We start from the raw sequence: 25936 nt of genomic DNA on the forward strand, positions 1-25936 counted from the left end.
TACTTATTAGCTGCTGAATACTACAGAGGAAATTCTTTTCTTTTTGGAACACAGAGCTCTCTGCTGACATCACGAGCACAGTGCTCTCTGCTGACATCTCTGTCCATTTTAGGAACTGTCCAGAGCAGCATATGTTTTTGTGTTCCAAAAAGTAAAGAATTTCCTCTGTAGTATTCAGCAGCTAATAAGTACTGGAATGATTAAGATTTTTTAATAGAAGTAATTTACAAATCTGTTTAACTTTCTGGTACCAGTTGATTTTCACATTTCGTAATGTCCGCACGTAAAATCTCTGTGTGGACATTTTGCAGACTGCGGGTGATGGTGTAACATGCCGCATTGGAAACACACAGGAATGCGTAGTCTCATAGATGGCTATGCCTTTTGTTCGGAGTCCGCAGTAAGAACGGACGTGTTCATTGTTCTGCGGACACCAGAAAAATTCAAACGGATTCTGCTGCAACGGAATCTCAGTGAAGAATTACAACAATTAACAATTGCAATATCACTATTTTACCTTTGTCAGAGTCAAATAAATTCAATAAAATGTGAGTCCGAACGGCGAATACGTTTTAATTTTTTTTAATTTTAACACAACATATTTTTTATTGAAATGATACAAATTTTTCTTAAAGGCGTACTCTGGTGAAAAACTTTTTTTTTTTTTAATGAACTGGTGCCAGAAAGTTAAACAGATTTGTAAATTACTTCTATTAAAAAATCTTAATCCTTCCAGTACTTTTTAGCAGCTGTATTCTACAGAGGAGATTCTGTTCTTTTTGAATTTCTTTTTTGTCTTGTCCACAGTGCTCTCTGCTGACACCTCTGTCCGTATCAGGAACTGTCCAGAGCAGGAGAAAATCGCCATTGCAAACCTATGCTGCTCTGGACAGTTCCTGATACGGACCGAGGTGTCAGTAGAGAGCACTGTGGACAGGAAAAAAAGAAGAAATTCAAAAAGAACAGAATTTCCCTGTAGCATACAGCTGCTAATAAGTACAGGAAGGGTAAAGATTTTTTAATAGAAGTAATTTACAAATCTGTTTAACTTTCTGGCACCAGTTCATAAAAAAGAAAAAAGTTTTTCACCAGAGTACGCCTCTAAGAAAAATTTGTATAATTTCAATAAAAAATATCTTATGTTAAAAAAAAAAAAGTATTCTGTTTCACTTTCTAGCACCAGTTGACTTATAAAGACATAAAAAATTTTTTTCCACCGGAGTACCCCTTTAACTAATGTATCTGGATAAAGACTTTTTTATATATCGACTTAAGAGTTCATCTCGGATTCCATAGATTAAGGGGCTGAGGAACCTGGGCACACAGGTGAAGAAGAAGAAATGGATTGTGGGGAAGAACTCCGGCCATGCGATAGGAAACTCTTGGGTAAGTATGGACAATAAGGAACTGGTGCACAATAGTAGCTGAAAGGCGTGGATCATAACAGTTTTCCCGGCTTTAGATGCAGAAGAAGACAATGGGCTCAGTCTCTTGGCCACCTGCATGATCTTGACATAGGTGGATATGATGACTATTGCAACTGATGTGAAACACACAATGAGGGTTATGGACCGTAGGACATTCTGAATTGGGTTGAACACCAAGTTTTCTTGCCGGCATATAACATAAAGACTGAACATACCTGTTTTCGACGAGGCCATGAGATACAAATCGGCTGCACATGGAATCATGGCCAGGAAGCATATCGTGGTGAACACGACATTAGCTCTTTGGGTTGTGCAAAGCTGTTTATGTCGTAATGGGTGACAAATAGCGACGTATTGTTCCAAAGCCATGGCCGCCAGGTTATAGGGGGTGACTTTGAATGCACTGGAAGAGAATGCATATAAAATGTAGCAAAGTGGCACAGGACTGTGTAATAAATATATAGAAGCCACCATCAAACAAAACCCTATAAAAAGATACAACGTGTCATTGAGGAGCAAGAAGACAAAGAGGACATATCGAGCGTTCTCCCGTAGAATCGGGGTCTTGAAGAAGACGTTTAGAACTAACGTAACAAAGCAAAGGAAAAAACTGAAGCCGAGGATGGTTGAGAGAATGAAAGTCCATAGGATGGACTCTGATAACCTGCTGCGGATGGTCAGTGCGTGGGTTGCGTTTTCCTGCAGTGTGGATGAGTTCTCCATTGTTGGTGGTGGAATGGTGGCCTCATAGTGTGGAAGAGAAGATCTTTAGATACGAATATATCTGTCACAAATTTAGACAAGAAAATTACATTTTCAACATAGAAATTAAACACTTCACACAATGGGATGTTCATGTAGGTAATAGTGTCAAGTTGATTAAAATGATTCTGACTGCCGATCAATATATATATTAATACTTATATATTATGTCATTTCTAATGGTGAAAAAAGATATCTGTTACCTACTTTTAAACAATGCACCATGTTCCTGAGCTTGCAATCTGCTTGTGACTAAGTAACCTTGGAATGATGCCAGAAGGCCCAAGATGAGACGTTGGAAGTCAAAACATTTGAAGAAGATGCAGATTGTATAAGGATGGCAAAGGACTGGAATTTTCCAGTATTAGAACGAGAGGGCTGCATAAATGAACTTTGGCCAAGAAAGAAATAAAATACTAAATATGCTAATATAAACAGAGATAAAGCTCAAATAACCAATCAAAATGTAACATGCTGATTTTTGACGTCATAACTAACCCTCCTCTTTTTTCGAATGTAAAAAACAAATGTACTTCCTGAATTAAACAGAAACTCTTTGAGAACTCTCTGGGAACATTCATAGAGTTTCATGCTGAGGAAAGAGTTTTAATACCAACATCCTGTCTGGTGTGAATCTCTTGCGCCGGCCCTCAGGCATATGCAGCAGCGGTCACTCACATTTTAATGCTTCACCTCGCTCGATTCTTGACAATAGTAGTGGTCGTCTGCACCACCACTGAGGCAAAAGCTACACTTCATTTTAAGAAACACACTTTGGCCCAAATTCACACAAATGCAAGGCAGTGATCTGTGCACCATCCCTATGCTGCACTGTGATTAGGAAATATTCGGATCCACACATTCCCTGGAAGCCATTCCCGATAACCTTTTCGGTGAAATCCACTCAAACAGTAAATAGTAGATGAAAAGAGTGAAGTAAGAACTGCAGCGCACTCACCGGCTATTTTCAATCAGAGGCTTCTTTATTGTAGCTCCGTACACACGGGTTACATGCAGGGGAGGAAGATGGTAACAACGCGGGGGTATTCAAGACGGCGACGGACCGTTTACGCGCCGAGGCGCGTAAACGGTCTGTCGCCGTCTCGAATACCCCGCGTCTTTACCATCTTCCTCCCCTGCATGTGACCCGTGTGTACGAAGCTACAATAAAGAAGCCTCTGATTGAAAATACCCGGTGAGTGCTCCGCAGTTCTTACTTCACTCTTTGGCCCTTGTTGATGGCGGGGTAATACTGGGTGACAGCATTGATATATGAATGGTTCGTCAACAATGACTCTCATTCCATTCAAGAGGATAGTAAAATAAAGAGACCCTTCACACTTTTAAAGAAGAAAAGTATCCAGCGCGGAGTACAGTGAATCAGGAACTTTCTTGAAGATCACATGGATAACACAGAAAACACCAACGCGTTTCGGGTCAAGCTGGACCCTTAGTCATGGCTGCCATGATGCCATGACTAAGGGTCCAGCTTGACCCAAAAACGCATTGGTGTTATCTGTGTTATCCATGTGATCTCCAATAAAGTTCCTGATTCACTGTACTCCGCGCTGGATACTTTTCTTCCTTGCACTCCTGTTTGGACCGGGAGCACTACCGGTCAATCCGTGTGCAGGTGTGAGTGCTTAGCTGAGGTGAGCCGCCAATTCCGTTTTCGTCTCTTCGCGCTTTTAGGGTAGACCTTCTAGAACTTTCCCAGGAATTGATAGAATATACAGAAAACGTTGACTGGATCCCTTTGCATTCTCTCCAATATACAAAAAAAATACACTTTTTTCCAACATAGGAACTTTTTTCATTGTTTTCCTATACTGTGACTTTGTGTTGATCGTTGGTTAATACTCACGACAATGAGGATACAGTTTTCCCCGGTCTTGTTAGTGAAGATGCTCATCCACCGCCTTATATTATCTTCATGATTCCTATAATTACTTCACTTGGCTTCTGCTCCGATGATTCCTGACACGACGAAATGATCTGGAAACTGAACAGTAATCCTGTGGGTCACCGAGAATTCTCACTTGTGTTCTTCTTTGTTTCTAATTCCAGATGAAATATGAAGAACTATTCTTGTCCGGGATTTCCCTGATGACCCTTGTAGAAATATTAGCTATCATTTCTAGAACATTTATATAATTATATGTATATCATAAAGTGATGGGTATGCATTAGTAAACTGAAAGGGGTTGACCCGCAATGGAAATTTATCACCTACAGTGAAGGAAAAAAGTATTTGACCCCCCCCCCCCCCTGCTGATTTTGTATGTTTTGCCACTGACCAAGAATTAATTGGTTTATAATTTTATTGGTTGGTTTATTTGAACAGTGAGGGGCAGAGTAACAACAAAACAATCCATAAAAAACGCATTTCAGAAAAGTTATAAATTGATTTGGAAAACATGATGTCCCTGGTAGCAAAACCCTTGTTGGCAACATAGAAACATAGAATGTGTTGGCAGATAAGAACCATTTGGCCCATCTAGTCTGCCCAATAATCTGCATCCTATCAATAGTCCCTGGCCCTATCTTATATGAAGGATAGCCTTATGCCTATCCCTATCTTATATGGAGGATAGCCTTATACCTATCCTATCTTATATGAAGGATATCCCTATACCTACCCCTATCTTATATGAAGGATATCCTTATGCCTATCCCTATCTTATATGAAGGATAGCCTTATGCCTATCCCTATCTTATATGAAGGATAGCCTTATACCTATCCCTATCTTATCTGAAGGATATCCCTATACCTACCCCTATCTTATATGAAGGATATCCTTATGCCTATCCCTATCTTATATGAAGAATAGCCTTATGCCTGTCCCTATCTTATATGAAGGATAGCCTTATGCTTACCCCTATCTTACATGAAGGATAGCTGTCACGATGCCGGCTGGCGGGTAGTGGATCCTCTGTGCCAGAGAGGGATTGGAGTGGACCGTGCTAGTGGATCGGTTCTAAGTCACTACTGGTTTTCACCAGAGCCCGCCGCAAAGCGGGATGGTCTTGCTGCGGCGGTAGTGACCAGGTCGTATCCACTAGCAACGGCTCAACCTCTCTGGCTGCTGAAGATAGGCGCGGTACAAGGGAGTAGACAGAAGCAAGGTCGGACGTAGCAGAAGGTCGGGGCAGGCAGCAAGGATCGTAGTCAGGGGCAACGGCAGGAGGTCTGGAACACAGGCTAGGAACATACAAGGAACGCTTTCACTGGCACAATGGCAACAAGATCCGGCAGGGAAGTGCAGGGGAAGTGAGGTGATATAGGGAAGTGCACAGGTGAAGACACTAATTGGAATCACTGCGCCAATCAGCGGCGCAGTGGCCCTTTAAATCGCAAAGACCCGGCGCGCGCGCGCCCTAGGGAGCGGGGCCGCGCGCGCCGGGACAGGACCGAGGGAGAGCGAGTCAGGTACGGGAGCCGGGGTGCGCATCGCGAGCGGGCGCTACCCGCATCGCGAATCGCATCCCGGCTGGAAGCAGAATCGCAGCGCCCCGGGTCAGTGGATCTGACCGGAGCGCTGCAGCGGAGAGAGTGTAGCTGTTACGCCTAGCGCTCCGGGTCCCCGCTCCTCCCCGGAGCGCTCACGGCGTCCTTCTCCCTGCAGCTCCCCGGTCAGCGCTGACCGGGAGCGCTGCTCTGCCATGGCCGTTGGGGATGCGATTCGCACAGCGGGACGCGCCCGCTCGCGAATCGCATCCCAGGTCACTTACCCGTTCCCGTCTCCTGCGGTCATGTGCTGGCGCGCGCGGCTCCGCTCTCTAGGGCGCGCGCGCGCCAGCTCCCTGAGACTTAAAGGGCCAGTGCACCAATGATTGGTGCCTGGCCCAATTAGCTTAATTGGTTCCCACCTGTTCCCTGGCTATATCTAGTCTCCTCCCTTGCACTCCCTTGCCGGATCTTGTTGCCCTTGTGCCTTGTGAAAGCGTATTGTGTGTTTAATAGCCTGTGTACCAGTACTTTTGCTATCTCCCCTGACTACGAACCTTGCCGCCTGCCCCCGACCTTCTGCTACGTCCGACCTTGCTACTGCCTACTCCCTTGTACCTCGCCTATCTTCAGTATCTTCAGCAGCCAGAGAGGTGAGCCGTTGCTAGTGGATACGACCTGGTCACTACTGCCGCAGCAAGACCATCCCGCTTTGCGGCGGGCTCTGGTGAAAACCTGTAGTGGCTTAGAACCGGTCCACTAGCGCGGTCCTTGCCATCCCTCTCTGGCACAGAGGATCCACTACCTGCCAGCCGGCATCGTGACAGTAGATCCGGCCATGGATCCCGCTGAAGTTCCTCTGCCAGCTGCCGCCGACCTCCCTACATTGGTCGCCCGACAAGAGCACCAGCTGTCGTACTTGACCACCATGCTACAGCAGCTCCAGTCACAGCAACAGCAGCAACAGTCACAGCTACAGCAAGTTCAGTCTCAGCTACAGCAGCAACAACCATCTCCTCCGCCAGCTCCTGCACCCCTTCCGCAGCGAGTGGCCACTCCTAGCCTCCGCCTGTCTTTGCCGGACAAATTTAATGGGGACTCTAAGTTTTGCCGTGGCTTCCTTTCGCAATGTTCTCTGCACTTGGAGATGATGTCGGACCAGTTTCCCACTGAAAGGTCTAAGGTGGCTTTCGTAGTCAGCCTCCTGTCTGGAAAAGCCCTGTCATGGGCCACACCGCTCTGGGACCGCAATGACCCCGTCACTGCCTCTGTTCACTCCTTCTTCTCGGAAATTCGAAGTGTCTTTGAGGAACCTGCCCGAGCCTCTTCTGCTGAGACTGCCCTGCTGAACCTGGTCCAGGGTAATTCCTCCGTTGGCGAGTACGCCATACAATTCCGTACTCTTGCTTCTGAACTATCCTGGAATAATGAGGCTCTCTGCGCGACCTTTAAAAAAGGCCTATCCAGCAACATTAAAGATGTTCTGGCCGCACGAGAGACTCCTGCTAACCTGCATGAACTCATTCATCTAGCCACTCGCATTGACATGCGTTTTTCTGAGAGGCATCAAGAGCTCCGCCAGGAAAAAGACTTAGATCTCTGGACACCTCTCCCACAGTCTCCACTGCAATCTGCGCCTAGGCCTCCCGCCGAGGAGGCCATGCAAGTGGATCGGTCTCGCCTGACCCTGGAAGAGAGGAATCGCCGTAAGGAAGAGAATCTCTGTCTGTACTGTGCCAGTACTGAACATTTTTTGGTGGATTGCCCAATCCGTCCTCCACGTCTGGGAAACGCACGCTCGCACTCAGCTCTCGTGGGTGTGGCGTCTCTTGATGCCAAGTCGGCTTCTCCACGTCTCACGGTACCTGTTCGGATTTCCACTTCAGCCAGCTCTCCCCTCTCAGCCGTGGCCTGCCTGGACTCTGGAGCTTCTGGGAATTTTATTCGGGAGTCCTTTGTGAATAAATTCCGTATTCCGGTGACCCGTCTTCTCAAGCCACTCCACATTTCCGCGGTCAACGGAGCCAGGTTGGACTGTACCATACGTTTCCGCACGGAGCCCCTTCTTATGAGCATCGGATCTCATCACGAGAGGATTGAACTTTTGGTCCTCCCCAATTGCACCTCGGAAATTCTCCTTGGACTTCCCTGGCTTCAACTTCATTCCCCAACCCTGGATTGGTCCACTGGGGAGATCAAGAGTTGGGGGTCCTCTTGTGCCAAGAACTGTCTAAAACCGGTTCCCAGTAACCCTTGCCGTAACTCTGTGGTTCCTCCTGTATCCGGTCCCCCTAAGGTCATTAAGGACTCTGCCTGCCACAGGAAATGCCCCTCCCCCCCTCCCAGTTCCATCAGGCAAGCTTCTGTGTCCCCTCATGGCCCTCGTCCTGGTGTCACACTGCCCCGTGCCAGGTCTCGCCCTCTGCCCTCTCTCCCCATTCCTACTCCTGCGGTTCTGCCTGCCGTTGAGGAATCCCTCCATCCTTTCCCGGTGTCCTCATCCCAGTGGAGGCAGTTACCCGATAAAGAGAAGGGGAGACCTAAGGGGGGGGGTACTGTTACGCCTAGCGCTCCGGGTCCCCGCTCCTCCCCGGAGCGCTCACGGCGTCCTTCTCCCTGCAGCTCCCCGGTCAGCGCTGACCGGGAGCGCTGCTCTGCCATGGCCGTTGGGGATGCGATTCGCACAGCGGGACGCGCCCGCTCGCGAATCGCATCCCAGGTCACTTACCCGTTCCCGTCTCCTGCGGTCATGTGCTGGCGCGCGCGGCTCCGCTCTCTAGGGCGCGCGCGCGCCAGCTCCCTGAGACTTAAAGGGCCAGTGCACCAATGATTGGTGCCTGGCCCAATTAGCTTAATTGGTTCCCACCTGTTCCCTGGCAATATCTAGTCTCCTCCCTTGCACTCCCTTGCCGGATCTTGTTGCCCTTGTGCCTTGTGAAAGCGTATTGTGTGTTTAATAGCCTGTGTACCAGTACTTTTGCTATCTCCCCTGACTACGAACCTTGCCGCCTGCCCCCGACCTTCTGCTACGTCCGACCTTGCTACTGCCTACTCCCTTGTACCTCGCCTATCTTCAGTATCTTCAGCAGCCAGAGAGGTGAGCCGTTGCTAGTGGATACGACCTGGTCACTACTGCCGCAGCAAGACCATCCCGCTTTGCGGCGGGCTCTGGTGAAAACCTGTAGTGGCTTAGAACCGGTCCACTAGCGCGGTCCTTGCCATCCCTCTCTGGCACAGAGGATCCACTACCTGCCAGCCGGCATCGTGACAGTAGCGAGCGCTCCGGGAAGGAGCGGGGACCCGGAGCGCTCGGCGTAACAATAGCCTTATGCTTACCCCTATCTTACATGAAGGATAGCCTTATCCCTATCTTACATGAAGGATAGCCTTATGTCTATCCCTATCTTATATGAAGGATAGCCTTATGCCTATCCCTATCTTATATGAAGGATAGCCTTATGCCTATCCCTATCTTATATGAAGGATAGCCTTATGCTTACCCCTATCTTACATGAAGGATAGCCTTATGCCTATCCCTATCTTATATGAAGGATAGCCTTATGCCTATCCCTATCTTATATGAAGGATAGCCTTATACCTATCCCTATCTTATATGAAGGATAGCCTTATGCTTATCCCTATCTTATATGAGGGATAGTCTTATACCTACCCCTATCTTATATGAAGGATATCCTTATGCCTATCCCTATCTTATCTGAAGGATAGCCTTATGCTTACCCCTATCTTACATGAAGGATAGCCTTATGCTTATCCCTATCTTACATGAAGGATAGCCTTATGCTTATCCCATGCATGCTTAAACTCCTGCACTGTGTTTGTAACTACCACTTCTGCAGGAAGGCTATTCCATGCATCCACTACTATAGAAACACAGAGGTCAGTGGCCGCCAGGTTTGCAGACATCTCAGAAGAGATTTTGTCCCACTCCTCTTAGCAGATCCTCTCCAAGTCATAAAAGGGGTACTCGGCTGCTAGGGACCTCCGCAATCTTCCTGCTGCACCCGGCGTTTGTTTTGAGCTCTGGGTGCAGCGCCAGAGGCTGTAACATCACGGCCAAGCCCCCTCAATGCAAGTCTGTGGGATGTCACGCCCCCTCCCATAGGCTTGCATTGAGGGGGCGTGGCCGTGACATCGCAAGCGTCCCGTGGCCGTAACGTCATGAGCCTCCACCCTGCATCGCCAGTCATCCGGCAGAGAGCGAAGTTTGCTCCATACACCAGATGTCTGGGTTGCCGTAGCTGAGCCCAGCGGCGGGATCCCCGCGATCAGACATATTATCCCCTATCCTTGGGATAGGGGATAATATGTCTTAGGACTGGAGTACCCCTTTAAGGCTTTAAGGCTGATGTTTGGCAACTCAAACCTTCAGCTCCTCCACAGATTTTCTATGGGATTAAAGTCTGGAGACTTGCTAGGCCACTCCAGGACCTTGATGTTTTGCTTCTCGAGCCTTTGTTACCCTAGTTGTGTGTTCTGGGTCAATGTCATACTGAAATACCCATCCATGACCTATTCTTAATGCCTGGCTGAGGGAGGTTCTCACCATGATTTGATGGTACATGGCCCCATCCATCTTCTGTTTGATGCAGTGAAGTTGTCCTGTCCCTTTAGTAGAAAAAGATTAACATAGGCAGCATTCCTCCTCATGGCAAGTTGATGCCAAAGATCTCGATGTTAGTCATATCTGACCACAACACTTTTACCCAGTTCTCCTCCGAATCATTCAAATGTTTATTGGCAAACTTCAGACGGTCCAATACATGAGCTTTCTTGAGCAGGGGGACCTTACAGACACTGCAGGATTCCAGTCCCTCATGCCGTAGTGTGTTACCAATTGTTTTCTTGGTGACTATGGTCCCAGCTCTCTTGAGATCGTTGACAAGATCCTCCCGTGTAGTTCTGGGCTGTTTCCCTTATGCTTCTCATGATCATTGAAACTCCACAGGGTGAGATCTTAGATGGAGTCCCCGCCTGAGTGACGGATATTATGTGTTTCTTCTGTTTGTGAATAATGGCACCAACTGTTGTAAACTTCTCAGCCAATGTCTTGGTGATGGTCTTGTAGCCCATTCCAGCCTTGTGTAGCTCTATAATACTGCCCCTGACATCCTTGGACAGCTCTTTGGTCTTGGCCATGGTGGAGAGTTTGCAATCTGATGGATGGCTTCTGTGGACGGTGTCTTTAATACAGGTCACAATGTGAAATTAGGAGAACTAGTCCCTTTAAGAGAGTGCTCCTAATCTCAGCTCCTTACCTGTATAAAAGACACCTGGGAGCTAGAAATCTTGCCAATTGATAGGGGATCAAATACTTATTTTACTAAGTAAAATTCAAATCAATTCATCACTTATGTAAAATTAGTTTTTCTGGATTTTATTTTTGTTATTTTGTGTCTCACTGTTCAAATAAACCGAACATTAACCTCTTAAGGACCTGTATGCCCGGTCCCGGTATTTAAAACGTGGTCACGCCGTGACCCCGCGTCATACCGGGTCGGTCACGGCAGCTAATGATAGCCGGGGCCCTGGGCTTATAGGGTGCGGCACCGATAAAATCGCGATGTCCTGATCAGCTGGGACATGAGCCCCTTACCTTGCTCCGTCGCGTCCGATTGGCGTTTAATTGCTCCAAGCCTGAGATACAGGCTTGAGCAATTGACCGCCTATAACACTGATCCATGCGAAACTATGGCTTTGCAGGGATCTGTGTAAAAGATCAGCGTGTGCAGTGTTATAGCCCCTCTATGGGAACTATAACACTGCAAAAAAAAAAAGTGAAAAAAAGTTAATAAAGGTCATTTAACCCCCTCCCTAATAAAAGTTTGAATCACCCCCTTTTCCCATAAAAAAAGTGTAAATAAAAATAAACAAATGTGGTATTGCCGCGTGCGGAAATGTCCGAATTATAAAAATATTTTGTCAATTAACCGCACAGTGAAGGGGTACGTACAAAAAAATTCCAAAGTCAGAAATAGCTTATTTTTGGTCCCTTTTTATATCATGAAAAAATGAATAAAAAGCGATCAAAAAGTCAGATCAATACAAAAATGAGCCCTCATATTGGCCCATATGCGGAAAAATAAAAAAGTTATAGTGGCCAGAAGATGAGAATTTTTAATGCATACATTTTCCTGCATGTAGTTATGATTTTTTTGGAAGTAGGACAAAATTAAACCTATATAAGTAGGGTGTCATTTTAACTGTATGGACCTACAGAATAAAGATAAGGTGTCATTTTCTACCGAAAAATGCACTGCGTAGAAATGGAAGCCCCCAAAAGTTACAAAATGAAATTTTTTATTCAATTTTGTCGCACAATGAATTTTTTTTCTATATCGCCATTTTTTTGTAAAATGACTGATGTCACTGCAAAGTAGAATTGGTGGCGCAAAAAATAAGCCATCATATGGAATTTTATGTGCAAAATTTAAAGCGTTATGATTTTTAGAAGGTGATGAGTTAAACATGAAAATGCAAAAACGGAAAAACCCTTAAGGGGTTAAAATTATAGACTGATTTCTTTGTCAGAGGCAGACAGAAGCAGCTTAAAGGGGTACTCCGCCCCTTAGATATCTTATCCCCTATGCAAAGGATGGGGTATAAGATGTCTGATCGCAGGGGTCCCGCCACTGGGGACCCCCACGATCTCCCTGCTGCATCCGGCATTCGTTTAGAGCATCGGGTGCAGCCGAGCTCGTGATGTCACAGTCATGCCCGCTCATGATGTCACGGCCACGCCCCCTCAATGCAAGTCTATGGGAGGGGGGGTGACGGCCGTCATGCCCCCTCCCTTAGACTTGCATTGAGGGGGCATGACTGTGATGTCATGAGCGGGGGATGTGACTATGACATCTCGAGCCTCCTCCCTGCATCGCCAGTCATCCGGCATGGAGTGAAGTTTGCTCCGTGCACTGGATGTCTGGGGTGCCGCAGCCGAGATTGTGGGGGTCCCCAGCAGTGGGACCCCTGCGATCAGATATCTTATCCATTATCCTTTGGGTAGGGAATAAGATGCCTAGGGGGGGAGTACCCTTTTAAAGGGGTTATCCTTTAAAAAATGTTTTTCGCCCATTATGCCCAGGCTTCCGCAATTAAAATAATAAACTTACTTCCAGCTGTTCCCCTGGTGCCACTGGCATCGCTCTCCCATCCTCTGGTGCGGTCTTCTTTCTGTTTTTGGGGCCTGACATGTCACACTGCAGTGCCTTGGCTGGTGATAGGCTGAGCGGAAGTGTCATGTTACGGCCCTGTCACCATAAAAAAGGCCAGGCGCTGGCTCAATACATCACACGGCCAGCTATGTCCAGTCCAGCCTAGGACAGACCAGTTCTCCTTACACATAAAGTCATGTCATTTTCTGATGGCCAGACTGCTGGTCGCATGACCCAGTTACAGTAATGAAATGCATGGATGACGCTATGCTAATAGATGTGTGAAAGAGATGGCGCAGTAGGGCTTGTGATGGTGAGTGTTCATGATATCATAAATCTGTGGTGAGCTTGTGGGGATGTAGGGTAGGAAGGGTGTAGCTGTGCAGTGATGAAAGGGTGTTGGATTAACCCTTAACTGTCGTGACGCCAGGGTGCGGGTTCTTCCTCTATATATCTATATCCTACCGCCACCCGTCCCAGGAACGATAGGGAGGAATAAAGGATTGTCCACAACCGGAGGTTTAATAAACTGGAAATAACTTTACTGCAACGTTTATGCAGGTTAACAGTAGTAACAGTCTTTACAGAGGACCGGACTTTAAGTTCCTCACAGTTGGTTGGGACCTTGTAGGGAATACGCTCTGAGGCTTGCTTTAAGCTGTTCCACTGAATTTAGGATTTGGTTCTAGGTTCAGTAGTCACTTAGATTTAGGATTGAGTTTAGTTGAACTCACGGTTTGGTAGTCAGCTGGAGTGAGCAGGCTTCAGGCCTAAGTTCTCTTGCAAAACTGTACAGAGCTCCCAAGGGAAAGAGAGCGATGATTGGGTAACAGCACCTTTATATGGCAAGGGGGCAGACTCATAGCTTATTGGTTCCCACCAACTGTCAGTCCCTTCACAAAGCATTGTGGTACATCATGTGACCCACTCACGTGACCTGGAAGGTCCTTAAGCTTAACCTAACAATAGGCTTAGTAGTCATGTGACCTAAGGTCCTGGAAGTACTATACATATATATAAATTATATACAAATTATATACATCAAACATAAAATTAAAGAAGGAAGAGGTGACTAAGGGTTATTCATCTAGGAGGATCCTACCAGTATGCAGGAACTCTGACTTTGGGGACTTACCACACAAGGTAAGGTACAACGTATGGTACCGGGGCACCACAAACCCCCTTACTTGAGATAAATCGACCTCGACGACCGTCCCCTAAGGCAGAGGGACGAAGTACTGAAAGTTCTGAAACAGTCCTGGGCATAATTTCAAAATGTCCTTTTGTCAGGCTGTATTAACACACAATAAGAGAGTCTTTGTGCATGAAAATGTCCTTGCAAGCTTTGAATAAAGTTATTATTATTTTTTCTTTTTTTATACCGACAAGATTAATTCAACTTTAATGTACAGACATAAGTACTGGTAAACTCACGAACAAGAATGTATGTCCATGCATTTAGGAACAGGATGACATTATTATGCAAGAAATACATCCTAGTATCTATTTACTTTATATTTCTTTCTTTCTTTTTGTTTGTTTCTTTTTCTGACTGACTAGAACTGTTATAAGTATGTATGACAGACTGAAAGTTACTACATACTAAGACATTAGGAATCTCATATTACATTTTTATTTACACCACTGTTACGCCGAGCGCTCCGGGTCCCTGCTCCTCCCCGGAGCGCTCGCGGCGTCTCTCTCCCTGCAGCGCCCCGGTCAGACCCGCTGACCGGGAGCGCTGCACTGACATTGCCGGCGGGGATGCGATTCGCATAGCGGGACGCGCCCGCTCGCGAATCGCATCCCAAGTCACTTACCTGTCCCGGCCCCCGGCTGTCATGTCCTGGCGCGCGCAGCTCTGCTTAGGGCGCGCGCGCGCCAGCTCTCTAAGATTTAAAGGGCCAATGATTGGTGCCTGGCCCAATTAGCCTAATTAGCTTCCACCTGCTCCCTGGCTATAATACCTCACTTTCCCTGCACTTCCTTGACGGATCTTGTTGCCTTGTGCCAGTGAAAGCGTTTAGTGTTGTCCAAAGCCTGTGTTTCCAGATCTCCTGCTATCCATATTGACTACGAACCTTGCCGCCTGCCCCGACCTTCTGCTACGTCTGACCTTGCCTCTGCCTAGTCCTTCTGTCCCACGCCTTCTCAGCAGTCAGCGAGGTTGAGCCGTTGCCAGTGGATCCGACCTGGTTGCTACCGCCGCAGCAAGACCATCCCGCTTTGCGGCGGGCTCTGGTGAATACCAGTAGCATCTTAGAACCGGTCCACCGGCACGGTCCACGCCAATCCCTCGCTGACACAGAGGATCCACAACCAGCTAGCCGAATCGTGACAACCACATTAGTTACCTGTTACGTACACGGGTAATGTACTGGCTTGCCTGAGACTGTCTGACCAATACCTAGCTACTAGGGTCCATTGGATACACGCACTTATCCCTAGAACTCTTTTTAGATAAACCTTACCTAGGTTACCTTTATTGAATACGTGTGTACACTTACAGGAGCGCCTTCTGACCAGGAAGAGCATCCTGAACACGTAGCGAGAACAGATAACAAATTAGTGTACAAACAGTGGTATGGACTGGGTAATGACATGTGACAGTCCCTAAAGTTTTTTTCTTTTTAAGTTGTTTAGAGTGTGAGATATTAGTTTTGTGTACTGCGATGAGCATGAGGTAAGTACACTAAAGAAATGAAGATATGTACTATGTGTACATGAAATTATTTGGAAGTCAGTCTTGATATCTGAGGGGTGGTTTACCCTGAACAGACCTTTGAGACCGATATTAAGGTTACTCTCAGTGGAGCTGGGAGAGCCACCTGAATACAGCTACTACAACACCTTTAAAGTTTGGTATACACATGTACAGAGTTGAAGTCCCTGTACAAAAACCATTTACATTGGTTTAACCTTTGGACACACATTTATTAGCAAGTACAATTTACAGGTGCATTCACCTGATAGAAGTGCAAAGGAGCAACCTAAGAAAATAATATAATACTTTTGAGTTATGTACATGTAAACAGACGCACAAGGATCAACAGTCCACCTGTGCTAGGAGTTCGATAAAACACGGCTACGACATTTAGCCGGGCACACACTTACGAATCTCCTAATGACCAGGAGTCTCTTGGCCAAGGGCGAGGTACAAGCTTGGTGGTTGCATGAATAACTGGAACTGTCTTAGCATAGTCCTGCTAGGTGCTTCTTCAACGTTGCAGTCTGTAGGGACAAAGCTGAACAGAAAACATTAGATCAGACTTCATATAAACCCCTTCCTGACACGCCCTCCTCTCTGGGTGACACTCTTGCACCTTTGGGAGTCAGGATGAGATGAGGACCCCTTGACGGGGTTAATCGTGGTGTCCCAAGCAACATTAGACAGGGTGGACTGAGACACCGTGGGGTTTACATTTACCATAAAATTGATGGCTGCTGTTCCCGTTGGTGCCAGTTGTTCCGGCCAAACCTTCTCAGTAGGAGTAGGCCGCGTCACTGTGGTTGGTGCCCGCAGTTTAGGCAAAACCTCCTCAGTAGGAGTAGGCCTGGGCACATTACAAGGCAAGGAGACATCCGGTTGTTGTGGGAAGAAATCTCTTTTGTTGGAGGCAATAGGGATGGACCTCTTCGGCCTCAGTCCATGTGGATCTGCCTCCCAGTCATCTGAGGGGAAATACTTGAAGGGGATCTGCGTGGGGTTATTTGGCCTCGTGACTGCTGCAGCCCACTCACCCCTTAAACTCTGGACTGGTGTATATTCGACGATTTCTCCAATTTCCAGGGAGTGGTATTTTTTGTGAAGATACTCCCTTTGGACGGCCCTTCCGTTCACCAGGATGGTACTCCCCGTCCTGCAATCAAGAAGAGTACCGTATCCCCTGGCCTTGTCAAATTTAGCCACCGTAGCGTGGTGGCGCTCTAACGGTGTTTCCCCTTCTCGGGGGTAGTCCCACATACAGATGTAGAGGGCGTTCAGGTCCTTGGTATTTTGCTGTTGACGGACCCTCTCTTCATAAGGCAGATGGATGGATTTAGGAGTGTAGAGTGCCCTATGTCGAGCTTGGAGCTGTTCCATAAGCTTAGCCATCTCGGCCTCCCTGCGGGCCCTCTCCCTTTGTGCTGCAGGGTCCGGTGGGAGTGGCTTTTGGGTTCGGGGAGGACAGTCTCGTGCATGAACTCGATCAGACCCGGTTCGTCCCCAAACACCCACTTAGGCAGAGGCGGTGAGCGCGGTCGTGTACTGGGCAGGGTTACTTGGGACAGGGGTACTTCTGGCTCTGGGCTGGAGGAGGATGAAAATGCGGCTTCCGCCAGGGTACTCATGGAAGACTCCTCCTTTGGGATATCAGCCCAGGATCCCCATGTCCGATGGTGAGGGGACAGTCTCACCGGTGATGCCACTCCGGATGTCCCTGGAGATTCCCCCGGAGGGGTTGCCGGCCATTCGTCATCATCGGGCAGTGGGGGCAGGTCGTAGGCCCCCACCGTGTTCAGCGACAACTGCTGCAGACGGTTGGCTAGTTCTTGGAACAGTTGGGCTGTGACTGCCACAACTTTCCTCTGCTCCGGCGCCATCTTGGTACTTTCACCACGTGGAACACTGCTGTCCGCCATGTCTGTACTCTCTTTCTTGTCAGGATCCGGGTTGGCGGAGGGTGAGGACACTGGAAGTGGATCCTCTGTACCAGAGAGGTGATGGCGTGGGCCGTACCAGGGGAACGGAGTCTAAGTGGTTACTAGTATTCACCAGAGCCCGGCGCAGAGCGGGATGGACTTACTGCGGCAGGTAACCCCCAGGTCTTTCCACCCGGTAGCGACTCAACCTCTCTGGTGGCTGAGATGGCGCGGTACAAAAGGAAAAGGCAAGGTCAGACATAGCAGAAAGGTCAGGGCAGGCGGCAAGGTTCGTAGTCAGGGGCAACAGCAGAGATTCCAATTAGTGGTGCTCTGGCCCTTTAAATTTCAGAGAGCCTGCGAGCGCGCGCCCTAGAGAGCGGGGCTGCGCGCGCCGGGATGGGACAGAGGAAGGACAGGGCAGGTAAGAAGAGACATGGGATACGATCCGTGAGTGGGCACGTCCCGTCCCGCGGATCGCATCCCCTCCGGTGACAGGGTAGCAGCGCTCTTGGTCAGCAGTGCCGACCGAAGCGCTGCAAGCAGAGTAACGCCGCGAGCGCTCCGGGGAAGCAGCGGGACCCGGAGCGCTCGGCGTTACATTTCTCTTCTTCATGCAGACTGAAGAGGTCGCTGTGCAGTGCTCCTTTTATCATGGGCTTCTCCAAAATGGCTGCCGACCGGAAGGACATCATCGGTGCAGCCCTGACTTCCGGTCCTCCGGCAAACAACAGCAGTGACTTTAAGTTCCCCTTTGGCTGCGATACATGTACTTGGTAGCCACGCCCAGGGGCGGGTTGTGGCGCAGCGCAGGCTTTCTTTGCATGCTTTTCTGGCAAGCAATTAACCCCTGCAGTACTGTATGGCCCAGAGGATCACAGCATGGCTTCACTACGCACTGTACACATCTTCGCAGCAAATACATTTTAGCCTCCCCCTTACTTTTCGTGCGCACTTCTTTCACACCGTACCATAAGCACAGTCCCGTACACTTGAATGCGATTCACAGTTCTTTAGATGGGGGGAATACTGTTAATGGTGGCAACAGCTGTAGGCACACACCTGTATTCTGTTTGTGACACCAAAAAGCTATGTGGTGAGCTTGTGGGGATGTAGGGTAGGAAGGGTGTAGCTGTGCAGTGATGAAAGGGTGTTGGATTAACCCTTAACTGTCGTGACGCCAGGGTGCGGTAAACTGGAAATAACTTTACTGCAACGTTTATGCAGGTTAACAGTAGCAACAGTCTTTACAGGGGACTGGACTTTAAGTTCCTCAGAGTTGGTTGGGACCTTGAAGGGAATAAGCTAAGAGGCTTGCTTTACGCTGTGCCACTAAATTTAGGGTTTGGTTTTAGGTTCAGTAGTCACGTAGATTTAGGATTGAGTTCAGTTGAACTCACGGTTTGGTAGTAGAACTCACGGTTTCGGCTGAAGTGAGCAGGCTTCAAGCCTAAATTCTCTTGCAAAATTGTACAGAGCTCCGCTCGCTGTCATATCCCAAGCTATGCTTGGGTAACAGCGCCCTTATATGGCAAGGAGGCAGACTCATAGCTTATTGGTTCCCACCAACTGTCAGTCCTTTCACAAACCATTGCGGTACGTCATGTGACCCACTCACGTGACCTGGAAGGTCCTTAAGCTTAACCTAACAGTAGGCTTAGTAGTCATGTGACCTAAGGTCCTGGAAGTACTATACATATATATAAATTATATACAAATTATACACATCAAACACATAAAATTAAAGAAGGAAGAGGTGACTAAGGGTTGTCCCACTAGGAGGATCCTAACGGTACGCAGGAACTTTGACTTTGGGGACTTACCACACAAGGTATGGTACAACGTACGGTACCGGGACACCATAAATCAAATAATCCTGTATGGATCCCAGGGCATTAGTTTCTATAACAGTAACCCTTTGGGACGACTACCTCCCTCGGGGATTACGAACCCTATGAGTAGGGCTCCACTAAAATCAATTTTTATTGGTATGCTTTAAAATATTGCTATATGATGGTGAAAGAAACAACTAGTGATTTAAAATGATCAGAGATCCTTGTGTGATTATTGCCAATTTTTGGTACATGCATTCCTAGTGGTGAGATAGTGGCTTATATGTTTATGCGGTTTCAATGAGGGAGGTTATTTTACACCCTCTTTATCCAGGTCTACTATATGGTACTTTGGGTGATTTAGAGCAGCGGTTACTATATTCCTCCTTATATGGCACCCTCCACATATGAGACTGCGCTATAAATTGTCTTTAGTTGCTATATTACGCTGCAGAAATTATGTTATTCTAATGAGAGATCTTTCAGCCTCCTCTTATTGGTAACACATCACTCTTATAGGTATAGCACTGTAGGAGGTCTCTCACATCCTCCTATATAGTTCGGTAGGGGGTCTCCCACACTCTCCTATGCAAGTATAGTGCTATATATATTGTGAGGGGTGCTCCTCTATAGGGGGTCTCTCACACCCCCCATTGTGATTGCTGTGCTACATGTGCTGTAAGGGATACTCCCACATAGCACTATAGAGGGTCTCTTACACCCTCCTGTATAGATATGGTGTGAGGAGGGCTGCATTACCTCCTCACCGCTGTGAACTTTTCTTTTCTGTGCCAATATATGCCTTAGCACACTATGGCACCACTCTGGTTTTTATTTTTGTATTTTTCCATCTCTGTTTAAAATAAGTCAATCACCAGCCTCCAAGACGTTTCGCCAGCAGACTGGCTTTGTCAAGGGTTGTGAGGCTAATTTTAAATCACTAGTTGTTTCTTTCACCATGATATAGTAATATTTTAAAGCATACCAATAAAAATGTATTTTAGTGGAGCCCTACTCATTAGGTTCTTTAGTGTTCATGATACGGCAAAAAAAAAAAAAAAACCTGGAGTGCTTCTTTACAAATCTGCAACATCTTCTCCATTATAACTATGTGATAGGACATCGTCATCATCAGGGAATAGGATAAGAGTTTCTTTCCCCCCTGTAGACAACTTGTTTGGTACAGTCCATGCAGTTTCATCATACAAGAGCTCCTGGTAATTGTGATGGGGATAAGAAATTTCCAAGGAAGGGGGGGAGTGCACCATGAGATCACATGACCCAACTGAAGAAAAGGATTGTGGTGTGGTAATTTTCAGAAATACATTGGGAGACTAGTCATATAATGAAGGAAAAGTTATGCACACACATTTTTGTACAGGTTACAGTCGGAAATAAGTGTGTAAAATAAAATTTATGCTGTGTGACAACTCTACTCTATTGATAGAGCCTTATGATGACATGTTTTAAAGGAATACTTTAGTGGAAAATAACTTATCCCCTATCCCATGCCGTCCCCGTTGCAGGAGACTTGCAGGACTGGCTTGGTCTGCTGCCCGTCTACAGAGAATTAAAGTATGAAGGTAGGTAGAAGGTAGAGAGCAGTGACAGGAGGCCGCGGCTAAGAAAAGATGCTCCTCCCATTTACTGAAACTCCCCCCTCCCCTGTACAGCAGAAGCCGCCGGGCAGAGGCCCCTCCCTGATATCATAATGCTGTAGAGCTACGGCGTTATGACATTCAGTTCCCGACTGACAATCTGCCTGGCTGGCAGTCACAAGGCCACCTGACTCTCCTGGCTACACCTGTATGTAGGTGGTAGGGGTGTGATGTTATTTTCATGGGACTGTATGTTGGAGGGGTCTGAAGGGAGGGAGCCATGTTATTTACATGGGACTGTATCTTGGAGGAGCCTGAAGGGAAGTGATGCTATTGACATAGGGCTGCTTGTTAGGTTGAAGGGAGATGGTATTTATATAGGACTGTTGCTGGCTTGTCGGCCTATTTGCTGTAGTCTGCCTGGGGTGCGGGGGAGGGGGCACGATTTGCTGAAGTACCATTACGATAATAGGCGGAGGTAGGGGTGCAGTAAATGGAGTTCAGCTGGTTTCATATGGATGTATGATCACAGGTCTTTTTTTACAACAGGAACACTGTTCCCATAGCAAAAGTCCTGCAGAACCATGACAAAAGGGCATCCTCTACGTCTAGAGGAAAGAAGGTTTCACCATCGTCACAGACAGAGATTCTTTACTGTAAGAGCAGTGAGACTATGGAACTCTCTCCACATGATGTTGTGATGTCTGACTCAATAAAAGTTAAAGTGGTATTCCTGGAATTTTTATTTTATTTGACTATGCTACAGGGGCTGTAAAGTTAGTGTTGTTCATAATATAGTGTCTGTACCTGTGTGTGACGATTTTCTCACAATTCTTCTGTGATTTTCACCCCAATATTTATTTTTACCAGCATACAAAATGACTGCTGTCTCGGATTTTTCCCAGCTTGCAATGCGGCCGAGACCTGACTCACTAGTCAGCTGATGACAGGGAGCCTGTCTGCTTCAATGGGAGGAGCGATCACTTGGTGGGAGAGGGATCAATCCGCAACTAATGCAACAGCGGTAGGCACCCTGATTGAAAACCACAGGTCTTTTGTTTCAATGGGTGGGGTGGCTGATGTGTGGGAGGGAGGAAAATGGGATTGTGGGATTTGTAGTCAAAAAAACATAAGTCAAACAGGAAATACAAGTTAACAAAAAGCTAGCCACAGTGTTATGGTGATCTCATGACATAGCCATTTAGCCCCAAGACAAGCGCAGATCCTTCCTAAGCATGTCCATTACTGTCTGCCAGGTACGTACTAAAATCACCTTAGGCTGGATAACCCCTTTAAAGGAGGGCCTGGATGTTTTTCTAGAAAACTATAATATTACAGGTTATGGATACTAGATTTATGGGGATAGAACGTTGTCATATTGGAGCCGGGAAGGAATTTTTCCTCTTTTATGGGGCAATTGGCATCAGCCTCATGTGTTTTTTTTTTGCCTTCTTCTGGATCAACACAGTAGGGCTTTAGGTTGAACTTGGGTCCCCCTTTTGCACAAGGGCCCAAGTTTGCCTGCTACCACAGCTACCTACCACAGCTCTGGGTAATAGAGAGGTTTCAATCCCCTTTCAAATAGCTAGTGCAACAACCTATTACAAGGAGCAGCTTTTCAGCAGTGGAACCTCCTTGATCTTTTTGTCATTTAGACAAGCGCATTTGTCAGAAATGCTTAAAGGGGTACTCCGCTGCTCAGTGTTTGGAACAAACTGTTCCGAACGCTGGAGCTTGCGTCGGGAGCTCGTGACTTCATAGCCCCCTCGTGATGTCATGCCCCGCCCCCTCAATGCAAGTCTATGGGAGGGGGCGTGACATCCGTCACGCCCCCTCCCATAGACTTGCATTGAGGGGGCGGGGCATGACATCACGAGGGAGCGGGGCTATGAAGTCACAAGCTCCCGACGCCGGCTCCAGCGTTCGGAACAGTTTGTTCCAAACGCTGAGCAGCGGAGTACCCCTTTAAAGGGGTACTCCGCCCCTAGACATCTTATCCCCTATCCAAAGGATAGGGGATAAGATGTCAGATCGCCGGGGTCCCCGCTGCGGCACCCCATTATCATTACTGCACAGAGCGAGATCGCTCTGCACGTAATTACGAGCAATACAGGGGCTGGAGCATCGTTACGTCACGGCTCCGCCCCTCATGACGTCACGGCCCTCCCCGTCAATACAAGTCTATGGGAGGGGGCGTGGCGGTCGTCACGCCCCCGGCAATAGACATGCATTAACGGGACGGGCCGTGATGTCGTGAGGGGCGGAGCCATGACGTCATGCTGCTCCGGCCCCTGTATCGCCCGTCATTACGCACAGAGCGAACTCGCTCTGTGCAGTAACGATGGCGGGGTGCCGCAGCGGCGATCCCCGGGGTTCCCAGCAGCGGGACCGCGGCGATCTAACATCTTATCCCCTATCCTCTGGATAGGGGATAAGATGCCAGGGGCGGAGTACCCCTTTAAATCTTGGAAGATATGACGTCCATATCACCATCCACATCAATGGCTATAAATATACACACTACTCAAGCCAATTAGGATGTGGATATTGATGTGTATGGGGATTTGCTTCCACAGTTTTTCTGGAAACAATGAACCACCAGTTCACAGGACAGGAATTGTTGTCAGAGGGACGAAGTAGAAAAGGAGCGTCAGCCATAAAGCCTAATACTACAAGGACTGAAAATAATGATAAGCAGTAAAGCACAACCCCTAGGAAAACATATGGAGACACTGTATTACAGAAGATACCCCCAACTTTATTACTTCATAGCGAATACACAAATGACAGATATGACACAAAACAATGGTTTATTACCAGAATATTCTGGCTTCTTGAAACATTAACCTCAGAGGCATATAAAAGAAAACTATTTCATCAGTGGCTATTGTTTTTTTCCAAGACAGGTACAGAATTATGGAATCACTATGTAATTTAAAGGGGCGTTCCAGGGAAAAACTTTTTTATATATATATATATCAACTGGCTCCAGAAAGTTAAACAGATTTGTAAATTACTTCTATTAAAAAATCTTAATCCTTTCAGTACTTATGAGCTGCTGAAGTTGAGTTGTTCTTTTCTGTCTAAGTGCTCTCTGATGACACGTGTCTCGGGAACTGTCATGAGTAGAAGCAAATCCCCATAGCAAACCTCTTCTACTCTGTGCAGTTCCCGAAACAAGCAGAGATGTCAGCAGAGAGCACTGTTGCCAGACAGAAAAGAACAACTCAACTTCAGCAGCTGATAATTATTGGAAGGATTAAGATTTTTTTTTATAGAAGTAATTTACAAATCTGTTTAATTTTCTGGAACCAGTTGATATGTATATATATAAAAAAGTTTTTTTCCTGGAATACCCCTTTAAGTTTCTAACATTTTAAAGATTAAAAAATATTTTTCAGGTAAATGGGAAAAAGTGCTGACAGACCTTACTAGGAAGTGGGGTTGGATAAAAAAAATAAATAAATAAAATGGTCCAAACAAGAGAGCAGTCAGTTGTATCAATGAAAAAGTAATACTACTAATTAAAAATGCAAATACAACATAAAGAAAGAAAGGAGATGTTGGTTGTTAACAGATGGAAATCAACAAGGAGTAGAGAAGGAGATGTTGGTTGTTCCCAGATGGGAAAAAAACAAGGAAATACAAAAGGGTTGTTGGTTGTTCCCCGATGGAAATACAAAACAAGGTGAATTAGATGTTGGTTGTTCCCAGTTAGTGTCTAAAATACAGAGCAAGTATATAGAAAATGGCATGGTTATCACAGGACAACATAAAAATGTCTTCCATCTTCAGAAACTGAGATCAGAGATAAACAATCAATAACAAATATGAATTCGGGTAGAAAAACAGACATGGTGCACATCTACAATCTTGTATAATGATCTGATTGCTTCTCAGCATAATATCAAAAACTAACAGGCTATTACATCCCTGTTCACACTGGTGTGGTGCTGTGCGGTGTCCGTTACTGCCGTGGTGCCGTGTCTGCGGGGGGGGGGGGGGGCGGGGGGTGCGGCCCATAGACTGGTTTGAGTGGCATTGGGGCTGCTCTGCCAGTGGGTTGTTCCCCCCCCGTGGGCACCTGTGTCGCGGCGGTGGTGGTCGCCGCCCGGTGCTGCGCCATTTTATGCTAGGGACGTTAGGGACCCACTCTGAATAGGTGGCCTTGACGTGGCGAGTGGGCTTGTACTTTTTGATCAAAAATGTACAATAACAACCTGTTAGTTTTTGATATTATGCTGAGAAGCAATCAGATCATTATACAAGATTGTAGATGTGCGACCATGTCTGCTTTTCTACCCGAATTCACACTGTGATTTCTATCCCCTCCTTTTTCTTTGTTTTAACATGTGCTGCACTCTTCCCCACCCCCTGAGCCCAACCCTATATAAGTAGTAGTTAGCTGCACATGGGCCATTTCTTTCCTAGCTGCCTCCCAGTCTGACTGGGAGAGCATGGTAAGTGAGCTGTTACATCCCTGTTCACACTGGTGTGGTGCTGTGCGGTGTCCGTTGCTGCCGTGGCGCCGAGTCTGCGGGAGGGTGCGGCCCATAGACTGGTTTGAGTGGCATTGGGGCTGCTCTGCCAGTGTGTTGTTCCCCCCCTGTGGGCATTGGCGTCGCGGCGGTGGTGGTCGCCGCTCGGTGCTGCGCCATTTTATGCTAGGGACGTTAGGGACCCACTCTCAATAGGTGGCCTTGACGTGGCGAGTGGGCTTGTACTTTTTGATCAAAAATGTATACTAACAACCTGTTAGTTTTTGATATTATGCTGAGAAGCAATCAGATCATTATACAAGATTGTAGATGTGCACCATGTCTGTTTTTCTACCCGAATTCACAATAACAAATATGGCTTGCAAGTGATAAATCAATTACAGGATGCTGAGTGACTGTCCTGGCAACCACGGGCCTAGTGAAAGCCTGAAGGGCCCCCATGTTATTTCCAAACTCCTAAAAGTAGTGATAGATGTAACAGGAGAACAATGAAAGCAAGATACACTGAAGTGTACAGTGCATGTGATCAAGCATTCGCAAGTTCTAGTCCTCTAGAGGAACCAAAACAAACTGTA

At 47.0% G+C, this 25936-nt stretch overlaps 1 protein-coding gene across 1 annotated transcript; it reads right to left on the reverse strand.

The window, feature by feature from the left end:
- Positions 1–1229: 1229 nt before the first annotated feature.
- On the reverse strand, positions 1230–2150 carry LOC130357327 (odorant receptor 131-2-like). Its single transcript, XM_056560011.1, has one exon. The coding sequence runs from the start codon at positions 2148–2150 to the stop codon at positions 1230–1232; it is 921 nt and encodes a 306-aa protein (XP_056415986.1).
- Between the last annotated feature and the right edge of the window lie 23786 nt (positions 2151–25936).

This window comes from Hyla sarda, chromosome 2 (assembly GCF_029499605.1).
Source record: "Hyla sarda isolate aHylSar1 chromosome 2, aHylSar1.hap1, whole genome shotgun sequence".
Classification (NCBI taxonomy): domain Eukaryota; kingdom Metazoa; phylum Chordata; class Amphibia; order Anura; family Hylidae; genus Hyla; species Hyla sarda.

Excerpts from the sequence above, each read along its gene's own strand:
- LOC130357327 (XM_056560011.1), bottom strand. The coding sequence starts at position 2,150 with ATGGAGAACTCATCCACACTGCAGGAAAACGCAACCCACGCACTGACC.